Below are 27,040 nucleotides of genomic sequence, written 5' to 3'. Positions count from 1 at the left end.
TAATTAGACATGCACACACTACATACAGATGATTATTAGGACATATAATATATCTTGACTTTTGGCAAGTTTATTTGTGTGGCCCCTTTCAGAATAAAAGGCACTGTGAGTCCACTTAAAGACATGAGAGACAGGCAAGTGTAGTACAAGATATGTATGAATAGCCCCAAATGTAATATAATAGAGGACAGAAGCAAATAGAAAAGATCTGAGTTGTGATTTAAACAGCAACTCTCAAATACTCTTCTGAAGTCAATTGATTTCTATCAGCAAGCTGGGTACATTTGAGAGCAAATGGTAGTCTACGGTAAGAAAAAGTGATTTAATATCAAGTGTGACTGTGCTACTACAAATCTTCACACACACACACACACACACACACACACACACTGCATGAGCGGAGATTTCATTTAAACATTGAGGAAACACCTAATTTCCTGCATTCTGGGGATTTTTCCTTCACCAAATGTGTGACTTTACAGCATCAATCTATGGTGTAAATGTCTTAATTCATGTGTGATGCTGTACAATGAGGCACACATCACAGTTTGGGTTCATGTGCACGGGGCTACACATACAGTCTTCATACACGTGGGCTTAGAGTTCATTTGAATGCTTAATTTCCCTCATTCTGATGACTTTTTATGCACTAATTTGTGCCTATTTTGCATTTATTTATAGTGGAAATGCCCCTTTTTATGTCAAAGACTAACAATATTCAAGCACTGGTTGACAAATCAAATATAATCAAATATTATATTCATGTTATTCTGAGTGAAACAGCGTATAAATAAGAGCATTGTTACGTCATTAATGGGGTCATTTCAAAACAAAAGTCTTCAGCTTCCTGTGTGTGGGGGGAAAAAATGCACGTGTTCTAAATATGGAGAGGGACTAAGCCCATGTGTCCTCCCTGGAAATTACATATATGCATGAGTCATGAATCTGTGGGAGCATAAATTGGTGTAAAATTGAGACACCAGATAATAATTGAAAATTATAAGGAGAAATAATGCAGTGAGGCTGATTCTCCTGCACATCAACTTTTCTCATTTAGTATTATCTCCTCTGAGTCAGCATATTTGGATTCTGTCCTTTTTTGTGTGTTCTCTCTTTGGGGTAGTAAGCCTTTTTTAAATGTGCATGTGGCACCCTCTCATAATATTTGAATTAACATAATAAGTCTCTGGAACTTTCTGCATATTTATAACACAGAAAAAGAAGGGGCTATGAGTAAAAGTTATCTTATCAAAATAAAAGTTATTTGCGTATTTAATGATTTTATATGAGGGGGGAAAATCCACGTGCTGTACCTACTAAGGAGGATGAATCCCCTGCATTCCCCGAAATCTACGCACTTGAACGTCTGCTCATGCCAGACTTCATGTGATAATCCGGGTACTTTTATGACAGCTAAGCTGGTATGCTCTTCCGGCTGACAGAGACCTTAATTATTATGTTTTTTTGTTTGTTTGTTTGTTTTCTAAATCCCCAAATGAGCCTTGTAAGTGCGTACAACCTGAATGACTTTTTTTTTTTTTTGCATGAACTTGTTTTTTTTGTTTGTTTGTTTGCTTGTTTTGTTTTCTTTTTTATTTTAACTTCAGAAAACACCTCAAGCGAAACGGACATTCTCGTACCCTCTGAGACAATAATTAGCCGAGCCTCGTAAATTAAATTACTACCACGCAGAGGCCGCCCCGGCTGCCATAAGAGGTCACAATTCAGTCATTTCACCGCAAGTGAGTCCACGGTACATGCTGGCTGAGCGGAGCACGCTGCAGAAACGTGACCACGCCGAGACGCTGACGCAGCGGCGCGGACCAATCAGGGAGCTCGGAGCTACGCACGTCTGCGGGGAGGCGGAGTCACGACTGTAGGTGCGGCGAGGAGCAGGAGCAGCTATTCGTGGAGGTTGAGGAAAAAATTCGCATATAACAACTCAAAACATCTGTTCGGCAGTGAGGGAGACCGGTCGCACGGATCCGAGAAGCGTTTTTTGTCAGCTAAGTACTCGTCCGGTTCACGCTCAGGCGACGAATTTGTCAGTATCGCATTTAGAAATTTGTATTTACATAATCAGCTTTCCCCGGTATTCGCGGCGGGGAGCAGCCGGTCCTGTCGCCGTGTGTTGTGTCGTTAGCAACAGCCGATTGGCTCACTCTGCAGACAGGTATTAACCAGTTATTACGATAAATATTGTGTTTGAAGCGCGGGCCTGGACAACGGTATCAGTACATGTGTGTGTTTTTACATGCATTTTTCATCATTCAGAAAAACAAGTTATACAACAAGGCTGCTGCGCGCTGAAGATCCAGGTCCTAAAGCCCGCCGCGTTAGCCGACACACTGCCGGAGAAGCGCGCGCTGTCTCGTGTCCCAATGGTTCAGCAGTCGAGCGTTTCTGAATTTTTCGACACGATGGAAAAAGTTCTGTTAGAGCAAGGTTAACGGGACCGGAACCAAAACACAGCACACAGAGACTTTTATTCACACACTTGGACCCCCCACTGGACTTCCCCCATCCTTTTTTTTCTCCTTTTCTTTGGTTTCATTAGGATAAACTGTGGGAATAAACGAGGAGCGAGCACCAAAGAAAGACTGCTGATATAATTCAAAAAGTTAAAAAGGGCTCGTCCAGTTGAGTAATGGTCATTAATACGATCCACTGGTTCAGGAAGGGCTTGCGGCTCCACGACAACCCGTCGCTCAAGGAATCTCTGCTGGGAGCAGACACCGTCCGCTGCGTTTACATCCTCGACCCCTGGTTCGCAGGATCGTCCAACGTTGGGATCAACAGGTGGAGGTGAGCAGAGCACTGGAACACGTGCCGACACAGATGCATGATCAGAGGGGTAGATTTCACGGGGGGCAAAATCTAAAACACATGCATTTGCACCCATCACCCAATGAAGTCACTACATATTGCATTTAGACGGGTGTTGCAGCATCACTTTACACATCACATAACACTTAACTTGCAGTAAGCTGACATTAAGCATGTGATAAGAAAAAAAATAAAAGTATATGCACGTGTATGAAATTGCTGTACTAGGTTTTTTTTAAATAATGAGAAAAAGATAACAGAACTTTCACCATCTAAATTAAAGTTGCATAAGCCAATCTGTAGTCTCTAGACTCTTTTGCATGTTTTTTTTAATTCTGAAAAATATGAATTATGAGCTCATTTAAGCACTCAGTCAGTTGTAGAAAATGAAATCCGTTCAATATGTATTCCATTACATATTGATTTCTCACCTGCTGTGTGAAATCTGTGTTTTTGTTTGCATAAGTAGAAACATTTCCACCTTACATTGATGCAGAAAAGGCACAAACTGGTGCAGAAAAGTTTAATTACAATGCAGGAAATAAAGTTTTCAGAGGCATCCAATGTGTATGATGACTGAATGTGCAGCACGCTGCTGTGACGCATGCACATCATTCATGAATAAAGACATTGACACCAGAAAAGGCACAAATTGGGGCATAAAAATTCACCAGAATCCAGAAGATGAAGTGTCTGATGCTCATAGTTTCCTGGGAAAGTACACGCAGACACCTTGCGTAATGTGTCCTCCCCAGCGCTCAAACTAAATCTACACCCGTGTGTGTGTGTGTGTGTGTGTGTGTGTAGTTCTGTAATAGTACAGTAGCTAACATGCTTAAAATCAAATCATCTTTTTCCACAGTCTAACATTTGCTCTCATATTTACCCAGTTTGCGATTTGCTGTTCAGGCCTTTTCTGTTTGCCTCGGCCCTTCTGTTAAATTAAATTTGGGACTTTTCGTTCATATCTTGGACTACACTGCTTCTCTTTCTAAGGCCCTTTTATTGCTCAAAGCACTTACAGCTGCCTTGTCCTTGAAAGCTGCCACACAAATGGACTTTCCAAGATGTATTTGTCACCCGGTGCCTGACATTTTTTGTGTTTCCCTTACATTATAACAGACATTTCCACCACAAATTGATCTGAAAAGGCACAATTTGGTGCATCAAAATTCAACAGAATGCAGGAACTAACATGTTTGGCACTTACAGACCCCCGCTTGATGTGTCTCCCCCTCAATATTCAAATGAAACCTGCGCTCATGTGTATGATGACTGGATGTGCAGGACAAAACGCGTGACACAGACTGTGGTGTGTGCATATCTGGATGTGCATGATGTGTGTATTTCACATACACATTTGGAATGCTGTTTTTTTGCTAATGACATGTAGACTGCAACAATTTTAAAAAATGGTTAATTAATTTAGCAAATCGGTGTTTTCGTTCATTCAGTCATTCATTTGTGTAACTTTTGAGGCAGACAAAGTCAAATATTTGCTGCTTTCAGCTTCTTAAATGTGACTGATGCAGCTTTTTTTTGGTCCTGTATAACCACAAACTGAATATCTTTGGGTTCGGACAGATAAAACATGCACTTTGAAGATGCCATAAGAAGTATGACTTTGCAATTTTCTTGTATTTTACATGCAAAATAATACATTCGGAATGCAATAAAGAGATCAAATGATGACAAAAATACCTGTTAGCTAACAGATGCCCATGAAATTCAGGCTTGGTTTTTTTGCAATGCTTCATGCAGAGACCCAACACTGCTGGGTTTGCACCTGTCCCAGTTACAGAACACTGCTGTTGTCAAGTGTCTCTGCAAGACGTCCGGTCAAATACAGAAGTATGTAACGGCTAGTTTGGTACAGCGTTGTCTAACGGGTCTTATCTTGCATTTTTGTGTCAAACAGAGAGGTCGACTGCCACACTTAAAGTTTAGAAGAGCTGCAACTAACAGATTGTTGATTGTTTCTCAATTAGTTAATTCGTTGTTTGGTCTATAAAATGTCAGAAAATACTGTCGATCAGTGTTTCCAAACGCCTGAGATGACATCCTCAGATGTCTTGTTTTGTCCACAACCCAAGAGGGGAAAAAGGAAACCAGAGCATGTGTACGTTTATGAACCAGAATCAAAGAATTTATGCTTTATTTCTTTAAAAAGTTGCTCAAACCAGTTAATTGGTGTGAAAAAAATAGTGGGCAATTAATTTAATAGTTGATGCCTAACTGATAAAGCATTGCAGCTGTAAAGTTTAGTTTATTGTCACACTCAAAGAAAGTCTGAATGCTTTAAAAATGGACAAAACAGAAGTTTGCATTGCAACATCAAGTCATCACAATTTTTATGATCTGATTCGTGACGTACATTACACTCAAACAGTTGTCTTGAAACCATACAAACACACAAGTCGTTGTTGATATGAACATATATAAGATTCCTAACATATGATTTGCACTCCTAATCCAAGTGTTTCCAGTTCTCCTTGCAATCCTTAGATGTACCAGAACATTAAACTACAATCACGTTTAAACAAAACTGAACAAAGAACAGAGGAAACATCAATTATGTCAATTAAACTGGGCAAAAATAAATAGTGATTGGTGACATCACACATAATTTATAACCTTACTTTTTCCTTTTCCTCAAACAGTATTTTGGTGTGTTGATTCTCGCCTCCCTGCTAGACTGTAATTATCGTCTAACTGGGTTTCAGAGGACATTTTGGTGATGTAATGTTCAACTCTTGTCAGAGAAAAGTTTCCTGAAATCATTACAGCACATACCACATACCCCCACTGTGGTCTGTGTCAATTACGCCGTGGAAGTTGCACTCAGATCGGCAGTTATTTCTGATATAGATTAGACACCTGGCAGGCGTGGAGCTGAGCCAGAGCTGTAAATACACAATGAGCAGGCTTTAATCTCTAAACATTCTCTTCAGGTTGTCAAATCTAAATTTGAGTTATCTGGAAGAACAAGTTTGGATGCTTAGTTTACCTTTCCCCGCTTTTCTCAAATGGCTCACAGTTCTGTCCTGATCTGACCCTGCATATCTCCACTTTTTTTTTTTCTCCTTTTCGGTAGAGAGGATATGGATCATTTAAGAGGAACACTTTATGTAACTGACATTTTTTGAACTCCAGACTGTCTGGAAGTGTGTACGATTGTTTGACGACCAAGACAGGAACAGTCTGTTTGGGTCTGGTGACATTATTAAGTATATGAAGCTTTACAGGCTCATGTGACATAGATAAGAGAGAGAACTGAAGGGAACTGTTTGCCCGCCTGTCACCCGCTGGCTTTGTCCTGCTTCTCACAGTCAGAGTTAGCCTTCAGCATTATGTGCAAGAGGGTTTTCCCAGTCAAAGCTAATTGTTTGGCGACGCTTTTACCCAACTTGGTCCGAGACCCAGACATTTGTTCAGCCCCACAAAGTTGTTCTGTTGCCTGAAATCAGTTATGTGGAAACTGCAGATTTTTTTTTGTGCCAGATTTAATAGAATACACATTTAGCTGCTGGATGGAAACGCCCCTCAAGTTCCCAGTGCAGTAGGTGTCCCGCTGGATGTTTTAGTTTCCGTCTCCTGCTGCGCCGCTCTGGTTTGCGTTGCGGTGCCATGCCGTCTGTGCGAGAGTAGGGCAGCAGCAGCAGCAGAAAAGGCGCGCCTGTTATGAGCATCCATGTTATGCTTCCACGCTTATGTAACAGCAGCCTGGGGTGACGCAGTGTGCCCTGATTCATTCCCTTTATTTTGGTTTTCACGTCCATATCACACATGTACATGGAATATAAGCACACAGGACAACTCATTGAGAGGACTAAGATTTGTCTTTTTCAGAGTCAAGAGACAGTCCCAGTAAAATAGTTTGTTTAGTCTGTGCACTTATTAGATTTTTTTCTTTTCATAGTCTTTATATAAAAAAAGAAATGTATGTAGAAGTATGACAGAAAGCTTAAGTTGAGATTTATTAAACCAAGTTTCCATAATTTCCTAATATATTCTAAACTATTTCTGCAGCGCCTTTTACGACTTTATTTACAAGGTGCTTAACAAAACGGCGCAACAATAAAACACTAAAAAGCGACAATAAAGCATTAGAATGACATAACATATTATCCACATCTGTAGCTGTTTGAAGGCACTGACTGAGTTTTTCTGACAGCAAGATATGATTTATTGTGAAACTTGAAATATTGCTTAAAAGCTGGGTAATATTTCCATGCTCTTATGAGTATGAACATGTTCAGTTCCATTAGAAAAGCTATTAGTACTTGAAAACTTTCCCAACTCTGGAACATTTATGTCTCTGGTTTTGTATCTCGCAGTCTTCTTGCCTCAAACCAAAACTGTGCAAAGCCACAAAATATATCAATGCAGCATTAAAAGCTTGCCGTAGCCTGCAGCGTCTGTAATTAGCACCTGTTCCTGCGCTTTGTTATTATCTAAAATGTAGGCAAAGGGTCCTTGAGATCTGAGGGGTGATCCTCAGTGAGCAAGGCGGGCCGATGCCAGATGACATAATCATAATAACTGTCCCTCCCCCCAACATCGGCAGGCACATGGCATAAGTAGGTCAGTGTGTTAGTAAAGCCCCATCCCGCTTGTCTTCTTCGACCTACTTCTTCTTTCCCACTGCTGCAAGAGACCCCAACTATCTCTGGTCAGCTATCTCCACCCGACAGCGAGCGTTAATCCCGGCAAAGCTGCATCCATCTGATATCCGTTTTCGCATCGTGCTTTATGCGTTGGAACTGTGTAACCCAGTCGACAGCGTTGTGCTGGGTGGCCCATGATTATGAAAGACCTGTACGCTGTGAAAGAAGCTCATGAGGATGTAATTACTGTGGAGTGACTCCATAAAAAAGCTGTTTATGAAACGGAGGATGGATGTAGGAGTGTCAGAGGACAGTGTGGGAAAAATAATGAAACAGTCATGGATGGATTTCTTTGCACAATGAAGCACGGCTTTGTCTTTGTCTGAACTCCCCGCATGAATGTAGCTTAAGCTCGCTGTTTTTCTGGTTGAGTCAGATGATTTGAGTTGGGCTTTGTAGTGTCACACTGACCTCAGAGATCATGAGTGCAAAGCAGCCAGCGGAGTGAGTGACCACAGGCTCAGCATCGATCTGGGCTGAGATTTTAAATAGGCTTTTCAAATAGCCCTCAGATAAAGCTCTAGTTGGAGCGGACAGCTTCCAGATGTGAATGTATATGGCTGAGTGAGAATGAAGAAGGGTCTCTCTGGAAATGACGTTCATACTCCACTAATAAAAGGTTGAAAAAAAATCCACTTCACCACTTCCTACACATTTAAATAAGGAAATTACCACTGATAACTTTTTTTTCTCCTCTTGCTCTGCTGTGCTGCTTCAACAAAAACGTAATTGTGGTGACCGGATTTTGGCAGTGTTTCACAATTATCATTCTTCCCCTGTAGCCCCAAAACTCACCAGTGGGTTTTAAAGGCATGTTTTCTTTAAAATGCCTCCAAAATTACACCGTTAATCATTGCAAGAAACTGTAGTAACAGAAGTAATCACCAGATTTAGTATCATATGTGAATGTAGACTTTCAACAGGAAAAATAACCCAAACTAAACTGAACAAGCACAAACCAGATTCCTAAAGAGATAAAGATAAAATCCGTGCTCCTGAGTGCAGCTGAGAGGCTGTGATTCACTCAGCCGCGTTCAATAGTTACATGACCAAAATGTCCAAACTGTTTGTCTGGTCTGGGCTGAACTGCAGGCTGTGCTGCTTACACAGGGTAGAAAGGAGACAAGAGAAATTTAGAGGAAACAGCAGCACGGTTCAAAAACGGCATACAGAGGAGCAAGTTGTTGGAAGATGCATTCATCATGGTGAAACATCTTTTTGGAGTTGATGTGCAGAGTAGATGTGAAAACACCCAGTCCATAGAGGTGGTAAAAATGTAAATGTAATCAGATAGCCTCTCTGATGATTTGTGACACTATAACCGTGTCGTTCATACGGCCCAGACGACATGTCTGCGTTCTCTTTCCTTCTCGTCATGGCTGTTCTATTTCCATACAGATGCGGAACTTTATATTGCAGTGATGAATAAGGCCACAGTGAGCAAAAATGAGATGGAAGCAAAAACAAATGCCCAGAAACTGCTTGGGTGGGCTCTAGACCAGTAAATTTGTGTTGGGTTTATGTGAAGTTTAAAAGACTGATGCTATTGAGGCGCCGCTATAGCTCACCTGGTTGAGCTGGCGTCCCATGTGCAGGGCCACAGTCCCGATGTGGACGTCATGAGTTTGAATCCTGCTCATGACCCTTTCCCACATGTCCTCTCCCCTACTTTCCTGTCTCTCTCTCACTAACACTATGCACAAAGGCCAAAAAAAAAAAAAACTTTAAAAGACTGGTGCTATTGTTTTACAAAACTCTCATCCACATTAATGATTCTCAGCTAATTTTAATTAAAACTTGCATACATTATCCAGGTGTAGCGATGACAAGCACAGATTTAGTCCTGAACTTGTTTTACTCACATGTAAAGCATCAGTCAAATGTGGTGCTCAGCAGTGAGTTTCAGACGTCTGACTTACTTAAGGTCATTAACCTTAAAGTTAATTGTTGTGCTGGTGTTTCCATTTAGCCCACGTGGGGCACATTTGATTGTAATTGTGCACTCGGAAGTCTGACCTAAAAATGAATGATAGCAACAGAATCAGGATAATAACTATCATTACAATCTCCACACCTCTGCTTTGGCTGAACCTGTTATAATGTGTTATTGGTGTGTCAGTAGAAGGGGGTGTAAGCTGTGAGCGTTAATCAGCAAGCTTCTCAAAAATTGACACAGAATTTCATGCAAAATTATGTCCTTCAGTGGATCATGATTTGATAGTTTTGCCTGGTTAAGTGGGTGTGAAGATGATTTATTAGTTGTAATATTTGCATTATGGTTTTAAATAGGAGAGTGTGAGCTGGTTGTTTGAGTTCGACCAGCAGTGGAAAGTTTTTACAGTTCATACTTGACTTTCACATCAGTAGTAGATGTGATGAGACCTACATGATACAGGAAGCTTCCACCTACGAGTTATGGTACCTATAGCAACAACACGGGAAGCAGCGTGTTACTGCCGCTCTGTCTACACTCATGTGTGTGCCTGTGGCTGGGTGCTCTGATGTTTACACTTTCTTGTACGATCAAACAAAGGCAAATGATTTGGTAGAAAACTGTGAAATACAATCAACACAGTGTCTGCTGATAACTGTAAATGTGTCTGTTGGTCATATTTTCACCTGCTGGGTCAGTATGTTGTCTTTTTGTCTGATCACTGACGTCACCTGCAGCAATGATTAAACTCGTGTGGATGAAGGCCGGTTGACTCATCTACTGTCAGCGTGATTCAGCCTTAAGGGTTAGTTCAGGCCTTTTTAATGGAAAATAAATAATATTCAAGAGGTGTCACACTGATAAGAAGAAAAGTAGCGTTTCGGCTAATGAACGAGCTAATTAAAAGAGGTTTGTAATAAGAGACTGACACTGCAGGAGCCTCCATCAGAGATGCTCTACGATCCGTCGTCGTAAGCTGGACGCGCTTGTTTATTCATGCAAAGTGGAAGTTAAATTGGGCTATTCAGGGGTAATTACAAAGATGAAAATTGGTGCCCTCGAGGGGGATCACTTTATTTCCCTTTATAGTTATAGCAGGTTTCAGATGCCAAAACTCTGCAGGAGTAAAGTGAGGGTGAACGTTACAGGCAATTATATTTAATTAGGAATAATTGCTTTACGAGCCAAGCCAACTTAAGCCAAGAGGCATTTTTGGAAGTTGCGTAACAGGACGTTTACACACTTCATACAACTTCACTTAGTTCCATATTTAACTCAGAGTTTTCCTTTGAGAACTACGGCACCAGACTGAGTGAAAAATTTGCTAAATGAGGTGGATGTAAAAGCTATATAGTGGAGCTTTATATAATACACAAAGTTACATGAAAAAATAGTTTTCCATGTATGAAATTCTGCACTCTGAGACAAAACCGTAGTATCTGATTAAAGATGAGTAGGACTGCAACTTTTCCATGGTTAAATAATTTCCTAGTTATTGTCTTGATTATTCATGAAGTTTGTAAAATGTGAGAAAATAGTGGGAAGTCCATCACAATGTGCCAGTGATATTTTTCCCAACTAGAAATCCCAAATGAATTGTTTATTATCATAGAAGGCTCAGAAAATCAGCAAATATTCACAGTTTTTGGTTGAAAAATTACTGAAACACATAGTGGACCATCAAAACAGTAGCTAATTCCTTGTCTGTAATCTACCTTATTGATAAATTGGCTAGCTCTTTCAACAACATTGCTTTGTGTGTGTGCGAAATCTAGAGTCCCAAACTGTTCAAAATGAGACCTTGAAGTTCTTTAAATTTGTGTGATTTTTGAGGAATCACAGACAGGGTGAGAGGTTTGGATTAAAATAACACCTGAGTTTCCATGTACTGATGCCGTGGCAGATTATTCCATCTGTACCCGTCTACACTTTCCTGCTCTTGTCTTAGATATGTAAAAATAAAAGACATTATTTTAGAGGAAACCTGACCGGTTTGAGGGATTTTGCTGCACTTTTTTTTTGCTAGTAAATGCTCTCTGATATATAAGCAGTAGCCATCATTGAATTATTAGTCGTTGTGGAGAATGTCAGGTTGTTGGGCCTGTGGCATTGTTATCTAACAGTGACACACTTAACAGAAATGGGCTCCTTCACCACCATTAAAGTGGCCGTTTGTCCCCCTGCCTCCCCTGGTTTAGTCAATTCAGCCTGGTCAGACATTTCTGATGACTCACAGATCTGCTGTGTTCAGATTGCTGAGCCTTCGGCTTTGTTGGCAGACACATTTCCATCCCTCTCAGGACAGTTATTAAAACATGCCCTTTTCACTTCACGGGGTATTGTTACACAGACGGAGGCTTGTAGATGTAGCTGTGCTCTCTTTTCTACATTTTATGATTCTAATATTCAAACCTTGTTCTGTTTTCGTCATGCCACCAGGAGCCTACTTTCAAAGGCTTGCTCTACTTTTATAGTTCATACAAGAGCTGCAGCAATTAATTATTTGGTGACTGTTAAAATGATCTCCATTTATTTTTATTTATTTCTTTTTTCTTTTTTACATTTGTGCTTGTCACCTTAAGCTTTTAGAAACACTGATCCACATTTTAACCATTTTCTGACCAAACAACTAATTGATTAAGTAAGAAATTAATTGACACATTCATTTACAACTACAGTAATCATTAATCACAGCACTAGTTCCTGCTGTGAAATAAGCTAAATCCAGACTGTACATTGGGTCATAACCCTCGTCACTCGCTACATCCCTATTCTTGTTCCTTTGCATTATCAGTGCAAGAGGAAGAATTGTGGTCAGGCAGGGATTCAATTTGGGGAAACAAATCGCATTATTTCCCATCATTACAAAGGGCTGCCATTGTTGTGTAACACAACTGAACATTTGTCCGAGTTCACGTCTTTCAACTTTAGTAAATTAGGAGAACATGTTCAAGTAGGTCACTGACTTCAAATCTCTGAACTCTCTGAGATTTCTTTGCACTGTGTTGTGAACACTGTGTTCTTTCTGAGTACTTTGAGTAGCTGCCCTCACTAGATTTTGACACTTCTTGCTGTAGAAATGAACTTATCAAAGATCAAAGTGAGCTGCTTTTATTTGGTACATTTAGTTTTTTAACTTGTCAAACCCAGTAAGTCTTCATATTCAGATGAAACAGATCTAACCTTGTTTAACTTGAACACAATGACAGTGCAGCATCTTTTTTGAATTTGGACTCAGTGTCGGTGTTTCGTGTCATCCTGCAGGTTCTTACTGCAGAGTCTCGAGGACTTGGACTCCAGCCTCCGCAAGCTCAACTCCCGTCTGTTTGTGATACGAGGCCAACCCACTGATGTCTTTCCCAGACTTTTCAAGGTGACATGTCCATCTGATTTAGCCGCTAAGCTTCAGAACCAGGGTGCTGTTAAAACACAAGGAATTAAACTTTTTATGTTTTATTCCAGGAATGGAAGATTAATCGTCTGTCTTATGAGTACGACTCTGAGCCTTTCGGGAAAGAGCGAGATGCAGCTATTAAGAAGTTGGCCTCTGAGGCTGGAGTGGAGGTGACAGTTCGCATCTCCCACACACTCTATGACCTGGACAAGTGAGTTGATACCACCGCCTGCCATAGCTAACACTTATGTAATGTCATTTGTTGGCATGAAAACTGAAGTCTGTTTGATCTGTGACCCTTTCTGTTTCCCTCGCTGCAGGATCATAGAGTTGAATGGGGGCCAGTCTCCCCTCACCTACAAGCGGTTCCAGACTCTCATCAGTCGTATGGATGCAGTGGAGGTTCCTGCAGAGTCCATCACAGCTGAAGTCATGGGGAAATGCACTACGCCGCTGTCTGAGGACCACGATGACAAGTTTGGGGTTCCCTCCCTGGAGGAACTGGGTGAGTTCAGTCAGAAAGAACAACAGCTACTACTGATTATCGCTGCAACATTAGTTGAATATTGGCTTCCTACAATTAAATGACCATGATCAACTGTGTTTAAAATGAAGGCTTTTAACTTGAGTAAATCTAACATTAGTACACCTTATTACAGTCTTTTCAAGGTAACTTTTCATCACATATCTGCCTGACTGCACTGCAGTAACTGAGTGGAGACTAGAGGCTGTCGAAGCTAGCATCTACCTTAGCCTGTACATGGGGAACATCAGTAAACTGTGGAGTCTATTGATCAGCAGATGTTTAGCAGTTGAGGTGTTTTAGATACAACTTCAGTTTGTTTTGCATCGAGGAGATGCGCTGAATTCATGTGAAGAAGATCCTTGCTTTATCTTGATTTATTATTTGTACATTAGCAGGAATGTAGCGCGGCATTGAAGTGAAAGCAGTGCTCAGTTTATTTACATGTGAAAATGCAATTAAAATGCTGCATTCAAACCATAAAATCAGTCAGTTATCAAGACAAACAATCTCAATATTCAGTACAATATTCCTGATTTGCATTATTGACATAATTTCACATTCAGAATAGAACATGATGATTACTGATACCATAAACTAATTAAAGAGTGAATTTTAATTTGTGCTGTCGATGTGATCCCTGCAGGTTTTGATACTGAAGGTCTGTCCTCAGCTGTGTGGCCAGGGGGAGAGACTGAAGCCCTCACACGACTAGAGCGGCATTTGGAGAGAAAGGTCGGTCAAATCAGAAAAAATCCAACTTAGAATTTGGGGAAAATTATCTTTAGTAAAGCCTTATCCTCCTGCAGTGTCATTTAAAGATGGATTTTACAGTTATGTAAGGTAACATTTTTAGACACAGATGTCAGTGCCGGGTTGTTCCTTCTCTAATGTGACAGCCTTGATAGCCATCTTGTCAAATGTTGACATAACAACGTGCTCTGTGCATTTCCTTATCTGATCATGTGACTGTCATGTGTTGCCATTAGGCGTGGGTGGCCAACTTTGAGCGTCCAAGAATGAACGCCAACTCGCTGCTCGCCAGCCCGACAGGCCTCAGCCCATACCTGCGCTTCGGCTGCCTCTCCTGTCGCCTCTTCTACTTCAAGCTCACTGACCTCTACAGGAAGGTAAATGTCTGGAAGTGTGTATGATGATGGTTTTGCTCTGAAAGTTAAGCTCGAAAAGCTGGGGTCCCTGTTTGTTTTGGGTCCCAGACAAGCAGACATTCAGAAGAGCAGCTTGGGATGAACTGGTTCCTGCAGATTAAGACAGTGATGGTGCATTGTGGGTTATTTATAGCTTGCGTGCTGCTAGGCTAGCAAGTTTGCTCCAGGATCATAAGTGACGTATAAACACCAAGACAGATGCAGTTGTTCCAAAGTTGAATGTATATTAGTGAGTAGATGTTTTTAGAGGAACAACATAAATCAGCACAGGACACATGAGGAGGGCAGGAAATGAGAACAGAAAAATAGAAAAATGAATAAAGACCAAAAAAAAAGGACTTCCAGCTGAACGTTTGAAACATCCTATCAATAAAAGAGCTCAAAATTAAATCCTGTGCCACCTTGTTTACTGAACAAATCAAAAATTATAACCAGGATGTTTAACCGGATGTGTTGGTAGCAGTACTGATAGTAATAAAACCCTACAGCCTGACCCCACCTACAGCAGCAAACAAGCATCTCATACATGTAACAAAATCATTTACAGGAAATTGATTTATTCCAGTTTATCTGGTTTTCTAGCAGAAAGCAGAGCCTGTGATGTATTCAGTAAGAAATGCAATCCTGGTGTGTAAAACTCATGTGCAAGCTGCTTAATATTACGGTTATGTGGTTAAAATAATCTAAAAAAAAAGCCACCCGGGGATGAATTCTGATTGCTTACACAAGTCTGGCAGGAGAATGTGATGTGCAAACAGGATAAATGATCATGAAAACATACCTGACACAGAGGCACAACATATATGCTGTAATGGAAATAATTCATTTTTTGATTTAAAGAGGGAGAAAGGATTCTAGCTAAACATTGTGATGCATTTTCAGAATACTTCTTGTGTATGCTACATTCATTTTATTTAGGATTTACTGTAAGCGCAAGACCAGTTGTTTGTCTTTCTGCGTGCTCCAGCATGTGTAGGGGTGATTTACTGTTCTGGTTGTTTATCCCCACCGTGTAATGTCTCCCAGTTTATTCTGTAATGAGGTGAATTATCTACAGCAGTTTAGCTTTGCTGCACTGCACCCCTCTGAAACTGTCAAATATGTTTAGACTCCAGTGCAAGTGCTTACATTCATAAAATACGAAGTATTATCGGGAAAAAGTCAATTTTCCTTTTTTATTATGCACGCGACATGTAAAAAGTACATTTTGCCTCTAAATTTGCAGTAGGTATGAAACTATATAGTCATTTCTTTGTAGAGAGGATCTCCACCTGCCAATGGAAACTATAATATGAATATATGACATTATACTGTAAGTTTTAGTAGAATTCTTCATCTCACATTCACTGGTAGATTTCTGTAGTCATATGTCACTCTGAGACCAACACATTTTCCTAAAACACCACGCTCACTTCATAGCTGATGTATGCTGGAGACAGTAACGCTTGTCCCTCCACTTTCCTCCCGCCCACCAAGGTGAAGAAGAACAGTTCCCCTCCTCTCTCGCTCTACGGTCAGCTGCTTTGGCGCGAGTTCTTCTACACGGCAGCCACCAACAACCCCTGCTTTGACAAGATGGAGAGCAACCCCATCTGCGTCCAAATCCCCTGGGACCGCAACCCCGAGGCGCTGGCCAAGTGGGCGGAGGGCCGGACCGGCTTCCCCTGGATCGACGCCATCATGACCCAGCTGAGGCAGGAAGGCTGGATCCACCACCTGGCCCGGCACGCCGTCGCCTGTTTCCTGACCAGAGGAGACCTGTGGATCAGCTGGGAGGAGGGCATGAAGGTAGGGCGTGTTGCAAAGCAGGATGGAATAAAAATAGGAAGAGATGATTGAAGTGAAGTTTAATTCTTTATTATACGTTATTACGCCCTTGTCTTGATGATACTTAAGTATTTAGACTTGATGTGATTTCTTTCCTTTTCTCCAGTTTCTGTTAACTGTTTAGCCTCCACTGATTACAGAAAGGACCAAGTTTGATGTGTTTCTTAAAAATGTAAAATTAAAAACACAGTACTTATGGATCTGTATAAAAACTACATCACAATTCTGTTTTGTTTCCATGAAGATACTTCAGTTTTTTGTAGCTTATAGCAAATGAGGACCTCAGTTCATCAGTTTATCTGTTTTTGTTTATAGAATGTCAGAAAACAAAAACGAAAAAAAAAAAAAACTTGTTATAATTTCCCAAAGGTGTATTTAAATAGCTTGTTTTGTCCAACCAACTGCCCCTAACCGCAACATGATCAATATAAAGCAGCCGATCTTTACAAATGAGGAGCTGAACCTTGAATGTGCCGAATTTCTGCCTGAAAAATGACTTAAACAGTCATGAGAAGAAGATCGTGAGACGTCAACCATATCTGTAGGACTAAATAACACAGATCAAGTTTGAGTTGTCACATTTCTTAGCCACTGTGTTTGTGTTTGTCTGTGTCCAGGTGTTTGAGGAGCTGCTGCTGGATGCAGACTGGAGTGTGAATGCAGGCAGCTGGATGTGGCTCTCCTGCAGCTCTTTCTTCCAGCAGTTCTTCCACTGCTACTGCCCCGTTGGTTTTGGCAGACGCACAGACCCCAATGGAGATTACATCCGGTGAGGTTACATCAGTTAAAACGCTGTATTTGTTGATGATGTTATTAATGAGTACAGTCGGGCAGTATGTTAAAGTTATTATTTTCAAACTGGCCATTGTCAGTGATTGTTGGTCCACCGATGGCAGATATATTAGTGGAGTCTGATGGCATCACATCAGTGTTTCCTATACGTCGATGTATTTGTGGTGGCAGCTCACAGATGGCTGGTATCATGAACACCTTTGCTCAAATTTGTCAAAAACTGACATGAAAAAGTTAACTGTGATAAATCAGTCTGCCTGTGGTCTGAGCACAGCTCTGTGGGAGACCGAACTCTTCAGTGAAGGTATTATAAGAATGTGAGGAGCCATGTTACCTTTCCAGATACAAAGCTCTTAACTGTGGCATGGAGCCCTCTGGCTTCAGGCAACGTATCTTTACTGTTGTCTGGCTCCTTGCTTTTAGCCAGCTTTTACTGCCTGGATCAACTCTGCAGTGATGAGGAGAGGCACAGAGGCACCATTGTACCATCACATATCCAGCCCTGTATTTCCTTTTCTGTGGCAGCAAACAATGATCACAACTGTGATAAAGAAATTATGAACTATTTACACACTTTATGGCTGACTACAGTAACCTCATTATAGGATAGGATAGAATAGAATAGAATAGAATAGAATAGAATAGAACTTTATTGATCCCTTTGGTGGAAACCTCAGGGAAATTGCTGATATGTATCAGTGGCTGCAGCTGCATGCTGCCAGATCATATTAGTGCACACTTTGAATTGTGTTTTACAGGATCAATATTCCCAAGTTCAATTTGCAGGGAGAGACCAAAAAGAACATTCATCCAATCACCCAACCCTGCTCATGGATTTTAATAATACTATCTAAAAGTAAAGACAATATATCTTGTGCCTTGTTCATGTAAAAAAAAAAAAAAAGGTTTGACTGTTTCTTTCAGGTTTAATTTTTGGTGGAAAAAAATCAGAAAATACAGAATCTCAATGATAACCAAGAAAATAGATGTTCAGGATTTGGCCTTCGAAATAATAACGGATTCCACAAAGGCACGACTGAAGAATTAAATCATGTCAAGTCAACATTCTGGCTGTTTTTTTATAACTTATATATAACTTACCCTGATAAATCACTGCTACTGGCTAATTCCATCACACTGGACGTGATCTTTTTCCTAGTAGTAATTTACACCACCCACATGCCCACTAAACCTCTCCTTCTCTTTGCTCAGGCGCTACCTGCCCATTCTGAGGGGATTTCCAGCCAAGTATATTTATGATCCCTGGAACGCTCCAGAGGTTGTGCAGAAGGCAGCAAAATGTATCATCGGGATGCATTATCCAAAGCCCATGGTGCACCACGCAGAGTCCAGCCGCCTCAACATCGAGCGGATGAAACAGATCTACCAGCAGCTCTCCTGTTACAGGGGCCTCGGTAAGGACACGCAAACATCTTTAATATTAATAAAAAAGAAGGATCAGCTGAGGACGAAGGATGACCTCAAATTATATATTTTTTTCCTGATAGACTGTTACATAAAAGTGAGTAGCTGTGTGTAGTTTACTATGTATGAGCTATTGATTGTGTGTTCTCTGTATCTGCAGGCCTTTTGGCAACAGTTCCGTCCAACTCTAATGGTAACGGTAACAGCGAGACGCCCTCAGATGTGATGGGATTCCCTGTTGAGGCTTCACACGATGCTGCACCTCCATCAGGTCTGAGGCCTCTTCTTCTCATGCTTCAAACTTCTAGACTCATCATAAATTTCTCTGTAGCATCTGGCATTAGTGTTGAACCAGATCTATTTGTTGCTGTTTGTTTTCAGTCTATCAGATGCCGGTTCACTCCCAGGGAGACTGGCAAAGTGGTGTCATGATGTACCTGCAAGGGGATCCACAATCCAGCATCGGGACGCACCAGCAGGGTGAGGACCGGCGGCTACTACGCCTTGAAGCCATTAATCTCACTCGTCTGAGTACACAGTTGTCACATCAGGGGGTTACATTGGGGTTTGTGAGGTTGGGATGACAGTTTAGGCTGCACACAGTAGAGAAAAGGACAAGTTTCTTTACTAAAAAGTAGTTCTAGTTAAAACTAAGGATGTATTGCAGCGGAATTTTCTGAATGTCAGTTTTTAACAATTACTACAAACTAAATTTAATCCACCCCCCCTGTATTGGTGGCATTTCAAAGTCGAATGTCTCAAACTAAAACTATCTGGAGCCAAGTTCCACCTGGGAGGAGCCAGAGCATTCTCATTATTTTAATAATGCATGCAGAAATTGTGCACAACCCCCCTCTCTCTCAATATTTGGATATTTATGGATCCCACTGATGCAATTGTTTAATAAATTCGAACAAAAGAAAGCGACATTCTGCATTTGTTTGTTCAGCAAAGCAGAGCAAACTGAGCTGTATGTGAGCGTTTCATGCTGTGATACTGAAGGAGTCAGAGCTGAGCAGGAACTGGATATGAGGAGCTCAGCTCTGGTGGTCTCTGGCCCAATTTAACCCCCCCACATCCTCTTCAAACATCCTCAAACTACATTTCTTATTTTCTGTATTTGTCATCTTTATGTATCTTCAGGTGATTTTCCTGAGTTTTTCCTGCTAATCCTTAAATCTCTCTTAAATTTCCAGGTTACACAGCCAGTAACAGCATGATGTGTTACACTCAAGGCACCCAGCAGATTCCTGGTGCTGCAATTCAGAAAGGTGAGCGAAGGAGGGCCAGAACTATTCACTGATACATTTATGACCTTAAAGATCTCATTCCTCTGCTGCGCCAGCTTGCATAAACCATGCTTAATAGTTCAGTGTCATTATTCTACACCGAGTCGTATAAAACTGCATTTCCATGGCAGCTTTCTAAACTGTGCTGTTTTTCCAGGGCCCGACCACCATCCCAGCACTCAGACCAGTGGCAAACGGCACAGCGAGGACTCTGGGAACGGAAAAGGCTCCAAAGTCCAGAGACAGAGCAATCACTAAAGAGGTCAGTTGCAAACACTGATAGAATAGACTTGTCCCTCAGGTAGTGGCAAAATAGTCTAGATTATGTTAGTTTAAGATATCCATTAAGGAGTTCTGTTGAGGGTGAATGTCAATAATAGGAGTGGGACGGGGAACACTACTGGAGGGAGGGTTTATTTTGTATAGAGGAGTTTTTGGCACATTCCAAAGAGGTTTTAGCCAGCACCATAGAAACCTCACCAACACCGAAATGATAAGAATTGATCCTAAAAAATTGCAAATAAAACAGTTTTGTTAATTGGATTTCATTTACTCAAGCATATTATACATGTTTGGTCATTAAATGGTCAGAAATAACAGAAAAAATGCGTAGATTTCTTCTTCGTTCAGGTATTTCAAGGTTCTGACCACTTAGTGACGACACTGCAAAGGCTTGTTTGCTTCAAAGCTATTGGAAGTTACTAGTTAAGTTATAGGAAAGAAGCCTAACTCACATTTTCTTTTATCTTTTTCCCCCCGGACAAGTTCACTTTAAATAACATTTCCTTCACAGTTACATGGAAACACGTCTGGTGTCGATACAAATTTCAGTGTTTACGTTAAACTGCTGGTGGGGCGATCCCTGTAACCATAACTCCACACAATGAGGTGTACAGATTTTAAATTCATGAAAAAGAGAGCTGTGGTTTTTTATCAGTAGCCAGCATCAGCAGATAACCTGAGCAGATGTATTTAGAGAGAAAAAGTTGGTGCAAAATTTGATCTAAAATGGCTGATTGTATTTCCTTTTCTACACTTATGTGATGTTGATGTTTTCTGAGTCCGCTATGCTTTTGCCATCAATGTAAAATGTAAACTGTGTTTCTAAACTAATATATTCACACCCCAATATGTCTTTTCTTCTCTCCCCATGCAGGTGTTTCTGCAGACTCGCCGAAAGTCATATCGTGTACACAACCAAAACAAAACGGACGCTAAGACTTAAAAAATCTTGTTACAGCACTACAACGTTGCATGAACACACCTTCAGGACGAGCATCCCAACCTGTCATTAAATACATTCACACGTTTCTCAACTAATCGGACTGTATATTATCGTGTGGACTACACGGCCCAGCCAGTGCTGACAGCGCTGAGAGGCTGTTACACTGTGCTTATGTTTGGGTTAATATTTGCTGGGGACAAAAAGCCCTTGTGTATATAATGAAATTTGCTAATTGCAGCTCACATACAACTTGTACATATTTGGATATTGTATGTGTGTTTTCTCTCTTTGTGTAGCCATAGACTCATTGATATATTTTTGATATGAGAAATCATTGTGGATGGATCGTTCTTTTGGAAAAATTTTCAATAAAACAAAAGCATTTATAGACCGTCCGTTCTAAAACAAAAAAAAAAAATCAAAATGGGGAAAAAAGCTTGTATCTGCTAATACAGCCGCCTGCACTCTCATGTATTCCCGAGATTCTCTTCATCGAGCCATCCGGTGTATATATCAACTTAAGTGTTCTGATCATTTCCATCCTCTATCTCAGTACTAGTGGACTTGTTTCATTCCTTACCACTATAGATGCAATATCATTATGACATTAACTATCATCTTATTGCCCTTGTCGATGGTTGTTGAAAAAAAGGTGAGAGGAAAACTGAGTCTTCATGTCATGGTGCCCCCTTCTTCCCCCGACTTGTATAACCCCAAATAAATGTACCACTGGAGAGAACTGCTTCACTTGCTTCTTGTTCCTTCTCAATGTGCTTGTTTAATTAAAACTGGGTTAAATATACAAATGGTTTCAGTCTGTTCTTTGGAGCTGAAGTGTCATATTTAACTTATTGAAGATCTAGTCTGATGAAAATCTGATTTTTGCTTTAACATGTACATATGGTGTTGTTTTATATGCTGGAAGAGGCATCATGGGTGGAATAAGCAGTCGACACCATATCCACTTTGAAACAGCGGTGCAGCAACAACACAGATTCAGACTTATGGGATTCCATCCATCCATCCATTATCTATACACCGCTTAATCCTCACTAGGGTCATGGGGGGCTGGAGTCTATCCCAGCTGACTCAGGGTGAAGGCAGGTTCACCTGGACAGGTCACCAGTCTATCACAGGGCTACACTTAGAGACAGACAACCAAGCACACTCACATTCACACCTACGGACAATTTAGAATCACCAATTAACCTCAACATGTTTTTGGACTGTGTGGGAGGAAGCCGGAGAACCCGGAGAGAACCCACGCTGCACGGGGGGAACATGGAGACTCCACGCAGAAAGATTCCGGTGCCCCGACCGGGACGCAAACCGGCAACCTTCTTGCTGCGAGGCAACAGTCCTACGTAGCAAATCTAAGGAAACAATCCCGTCAACTTGCAGAATCATGTTCCTGTTACCAATAGTTAAAGGGGTTTGACAGTGTTTGAGCAAAGTTGTAGGTGAGCTGGTGTGCTCGAGCTGCACACAGGACAAGTATCACCTGGGGAGCTCTAGTACTAACTGCAGAAATGGCCTGTTATCTTCAATTTATGTGAATCCACCTTGCTGCAAATTGCTGTATGTTTCCAAACAGAGGTTCTGTGATAATATTCATCTCATACAAAAATGTCATCTTTGTGATTGGGGGGTTGTTTTTTATGTTTTTGCAAGGTTTCATGTCTTCTCTGCATCTTTCTTCCTCCTCTTTCCCACTTGACAATTACGAACGTTGCTTCGGCAATCGTAGCTCATAGTTCAGACAGCACTTTATTATGCTAGTATCATATCTGAGGCTAATGTCAGTAAATTTGAGACGGCAGGAAGGGTTGTGAAATCATGGAAACAAACTAAATATGTAATTTTGATTCACACAGATGAGCCTTTGGAGGTTTAATCAGCAACCACAGAAGGACTTCAAACTTTGAATTCCATTTAAATTAGTCCCGGTTTTATTGTAAATCACACCTTTATGTAAAATAGACATTGCTGAATAAGTAACCCCACCGCACCACTGGTAGACTGGTACACTTGATCAAATTTAAAAACCTAACCTTGACTTGTTTATTGCTCAACTGCCATTTCCAGCTACCACAATCAGTTCAGTTAGTTACAGTAGTAAACCTCAAAGTATAGAGCTGACAGGCAACGACTTGCCCTCATCTCTATACATTTCTTTCGTGCTCGACAGTATATTCCTTTACATACTTCTTCTATTTCCATGTTTGATCGTACATTCCTTGGCATATTTGTCATATAAAATGCAATACTTCCAAAAACTAATAAAAATTTGAACACACAGTGTCATATTTTGAGAGCGCTCATCAGCTGTGTGTCAGCAGCACATAAGAAGACTGTTGTAAAGGCAACACTGGTTGGGTTTGTAGTGATGCTGCCCTCAGTACAAGTCTTCCTGGAAGTTTGGGATTTTAAACTACCTCGTTTTTTCATGCTTATTGCACAAAGATGAAGTAGTGAAACACTTCTCAAAATCAGCATCAAACAACATTCCCCAAACTGTTCCTTGCACAAAACCCCCATTTTAAATTGCATCATATCAATCCTCTGCGGATCTCAGAGGAGCTACAGGGTTGAAAAGTGGCCGCTGCTGCCGGAGGTGCAGCTTTCCGTAAGTCATCTCAAAGTCCTTCTTGGTTCCTACAATAACGTCCAGGCTGCCGGAGCGCACGTCGTATCCATAGGAGGCCAGCTTCTGGATGCGGTACAGCACGATCTGCGTGGTGAGCTCCAGGACGTTTGGAGATTCCTTCACCTGGTCCATGGTCACTCCAACGTCCATCAGCCCCTGGTACCGCCCCACCAGGGTGGGCAAGGAGTAGTACAGAACGGCCGGGCAGCAGATCACGACTTGCTTGAGTTCGTCTTTGGAGCAGGCCAGAGCTCCCTCGATGTAGGCCAGCGCCTGCTCCATGGCCTCAGGCTTCAGCTCTGCGATGGAGGCTCTGAGGCTGGAGACAAGACTGAGGAGCTCCTCCGTGGTGAAGCCCTGCTCCCTCAGGAAGCCAAGACTGTCCCTCCAGGCCTCAGCCGGCCGCAGCAGAATATACGGGTTCTGGCTGAGCAGCTTCTGCAGCCAGATCCGCAGGTTGCCCTCATCTCCGCCCAGGTCCAGGTAGGTCTCCCTCAGGGTGTGGATGACCTCCTTGTTGCGCTCCACAGGCCGACTGAAGCTCTGCGGGGCGCTGGCCATCAGCTTGCTGATGATCCTCTTGTTAAGGCGAAGGCTCTGGAGGTAAAGGATGTTGGCCCGCTGGTTTTCACGGTGAGTTAATGTAAAAAAGGAGGCCGGGAACTTTTCTATGATGCTCATCAACTCACGCCTGTTGGGACACACGGACACCCACAGGTCTCTCTGGGCCACCGCGTCCTCCGGCTGACACAGGACGGCCTCAGGGTGGGTTTCCAGGATGCGGGCGATTGCTGTTGCGTCTGCACCCATGTCCCTCAGCAGGTCCGCCGTCTCAGTCACATACGCAGAGCTCTCAGACAGAACCCAGCCCTTGAACTTACGCACTTTCTTTATGTCCACTGACAGCTCGTAAAGAGAGTCCACTGTGCGCTGGTTCTCCAGTCTTTTGCTGGGGGAGCTCACTGTGGAGGCAGACGCAGAGGAAGGCAGCAGCAGCCTCACCTTCTGGCAGTAGGTGTAGAGGGAGGCGGAGGTGACACGAAGCATCGTTGACAACTGTGGTGGATCTGTGTGAAGAACAAAGAAAATCTCTGAGAGCTGGCATGGTGGTAGTTTTGCCTTAAGTGTATCGTAGCCTGGTGTTAATGAATACTGTTAAACGCTCAGATAAAAGATTTGGAAGAAGTGTGTTTTCCTTCAGTTTTAGTGCAGAATTGTTATGTCATGAAGTTCTACGACTAGAGTGTTAAACAACAGTGATGGCAGCAGAGTCTCTTTACATCTGTGCCCATACATACACTGTGCTTTAGGACCGCCACATTCCCAATAAAGTTCTCAGTTTATGTGAAACAGCGACTGAAACATTCAAACTACACGTTACTCACCTCCAAGCTGCTGCTCTGCAATACTAAAATTCTGATTTTACCACCGCAATGTCATGTAACAAACTCACCAAACACAGAAATTAAAGCCTGCCCGATGAATTCTGCAATAATTTGATAGAATGCAATGATACACAACAGTAACAACAGCTCTGCTCTGTGCTGGTCAAATATGCACCGTGTCCACGTTGCACTTTGTTCAATATACTGACTTTTCACTTTGTTAAAGCTTTTCATAGATTTTCTGGGGGGAGGAAGGGGCACTATCCTCTTTTCTTCATTTATTTTTTAAAATCATGCTTTAGTTCCCAGCTTCACTCCACAGCTTTGCACTTGTTTTCCTATTTTGTACTGTGCTGCATTATACAGTGACACACCGTTTGTCCAAATAAAATTAGCTTTTTTTTTGTCATTTAGATTAATCATCTAATCAGTAAAATAGATTAATTTATGGAAAACTGTCTTTAGTTGAAGCCCTTAAGTGTGTGAAATGTACTTTATTAGGCAGTGACTCAGAAAGTTTCTGACATGTAGCTGCTACTTATTGTGACCTCCCAACACTCTGGCTCACTAACTTATTAGATCAAACCAATGCAGCGTGAACACTGAGTAATGGGAAAACATCTTCTCAGTAAATTCATTAATTATTTGGTCCATTAAATATTAAAAAAATACAGAAAGATACTAATTACAGCTTCCTTAAGCCTACACTGACATGAGCATATTACTTTTTTAATACAGCCAACACCCCAAATCTACAAATGAACACACTTTCAATGAAAACCTGCAAATTCTTCCAGTTTATAAACTGGGTCTCATCAGTTTTTGGTATTTTCAGAAAAGTCTAAAGTATGTATTATTTCACAAGAAAAGAAAAAAGCAACAATTTGATAAAGGGTTAAAAAAACAACATGCATGTGACATAACTGTTTTACTTCTTTCCAGTTTTGTTAATGATTTTACAAGCCCTGAGATTCATTTACTGGTCAGTGGAACCAATCTCAGCAGGACAGAACCTTATGACAGGAATTATTTGTTCAAACAGTCTAAACTTTGTCTCACTAAGGAGCCACTGAACTACCTTAAAACACCTACACCCGCCAAACAACATGTGGATTTCATGTCAAGACAACATCTACATAAACATCTCTGTGCATGCATGTTGCATGTATGTGACTAAAGCGCAGAGTTTGCTGTAAGATGCATGAACAGTGATCAGGAACACAGTGTCCTGACGGCTGCTCCTGTACATGAGATGTTACATGTTCTCTGTGTGTGTTGTACAACAGACCCACCGCTACAATACAACACTGATCAAAGGCTGTGGTGAAGCTACAGCTAGCAGCTAGCAAACACACTGACAACGACGGTACAAATAAAATAAACAACAAAGCGTGATATTTTACCGGTTTCTGACCTTTCGGCCGGAGGAGTCCGCTTGTCGCACACCCACTTGCTCTGCTTTCATAACACGAGTGGAGCTGCGGGGCGGAGCCGGCGAGGGCGACACATGAGCGGCATGTGACCGCCGGCAGCCACCGGGGAGGACCGGAGGCTTCCAGTCCCGCCTACCGGACCACGTACCGCCGCGGCTACTTTCAAACCCTCCCTGACAGAAGATGTAAAGCCTGCCAAAGGTAGAATGAAGACCACAAATGTAAACGTGGAAACGTTACAAACATATTTCAGTCCTGCGTGTTTAAGCTAAACGCTAAGCTAACACAAGCTAGCATATAAACAAGATGGTAATGAGAAAAGTGGCTGCAATGCTAATGTATTGTAAACACACTACAACCACACAGCCTCAAAGGCAAATGAAACTTTAATATATATATATATATATTATTATCGTTATTAGTAGTAGTTGTGGTCGCAGTTGTTAATATAGTTTTTGTGGTCCAAAGCTAACCTCAGCCCCAGTTTATGACCTGCATGTGTTAG

At 41.6% G+C, this 27,040-nt stretch overlaps 2 protein-coding genes across 3 annotated transcripts; one reads left to right on the top strand and one right to left on the bottom strand.

Annotated features, from left to right (window-relative positions):
• Nucleotides 1–1,865: 1,865 nt before the first annotated feature.
• Nucleotides 1,866–21,876, top strand: LOC103356656 (cryptochrome-1-like). The gene is made up of 14 exons (XM_008280885.1): nt 1,866–2,805; nt 12,691–12,799; nt 12,889–13,031; nt 13,141–13,325; nt 13,990–14,078; nt 14,333–14,473; nt 15,989–16,300; nt 16,957–17,108; nt 18,344–18,546; nt 18,717–18,827; nt 18,938–19,036; nt 19,753–19,827; nt 20,003–20,107; nt 21,002–21,876. The coding sequence occupies exons 1-13, from the start codon at nt 2,648–2,650 to the stop codon at nt 20,101–20,103; spliced, it is 1,878 nt and encodes a 625-aa protein (XP_008279107.1). The 5' UTR covers nt 1,866–2,647; the 3' UTR covers nt 20,104–20,107; nt 21,002–21,876.
• A 1,114-nt stretch (nt 21,877–22,990) lies between these two features.
• On the bottom strand, nt 22,991–26,597 carry LOC103356655 (mTERF domain-containing protein 3, mitochondrial-like). Of its 2 annotated transcripts, none has more exons than XM_008280883.1 (2): nt 26,517–26,597; nt 22,991–24,784 (listed from the first exon to the last, which is right to left on the bottom strand). In XM_008280883.1, the coding sequence occupies exon 2, from the start codon at nt 24,762–24,764 to the stop codon at nt 23,625–23,627; it is 1,140 nt and encodes a 379-aa protein (XP_008279105.1). In that variant the 5' UTR covers nt 24,765–24,784; nt 26,517–26,597; the 3' UTR covers nt 22,991–23,624. The 2 variants fall into 2 exon arrangements, with proteins under 2 accessions (XP_008279105.1, XP_008279106.1); XM_008280884.1 differs by having other exon boundaries at nt 26,506–26,575.
• Between the last annotated feature and the right edge of the window lie 443 nt (nt 26,598–27,040).

This window comes from Stegastes partitus, unplaced genomic scaffold (genome assembly GCF_000690725.1).
Source record: "Stegastes partitus isolate 25-593 unplaced genomic scaffold, Stegastes_partitus-1.0.2 Scaffold212, whole genome shotgun sequence".
In the NCBI taxonomy this organism is placed as follows: domain Eukaryota; kingdom Metazoa; phylum Chordata; class Actinopteri; family Pomacentridae; genus Stegastes; species Stegastes partitus.
Note: the sequence above shows the minus strand (reverse complement) of the source record. Positions and strands in the feature narration are given on the sequence as shown.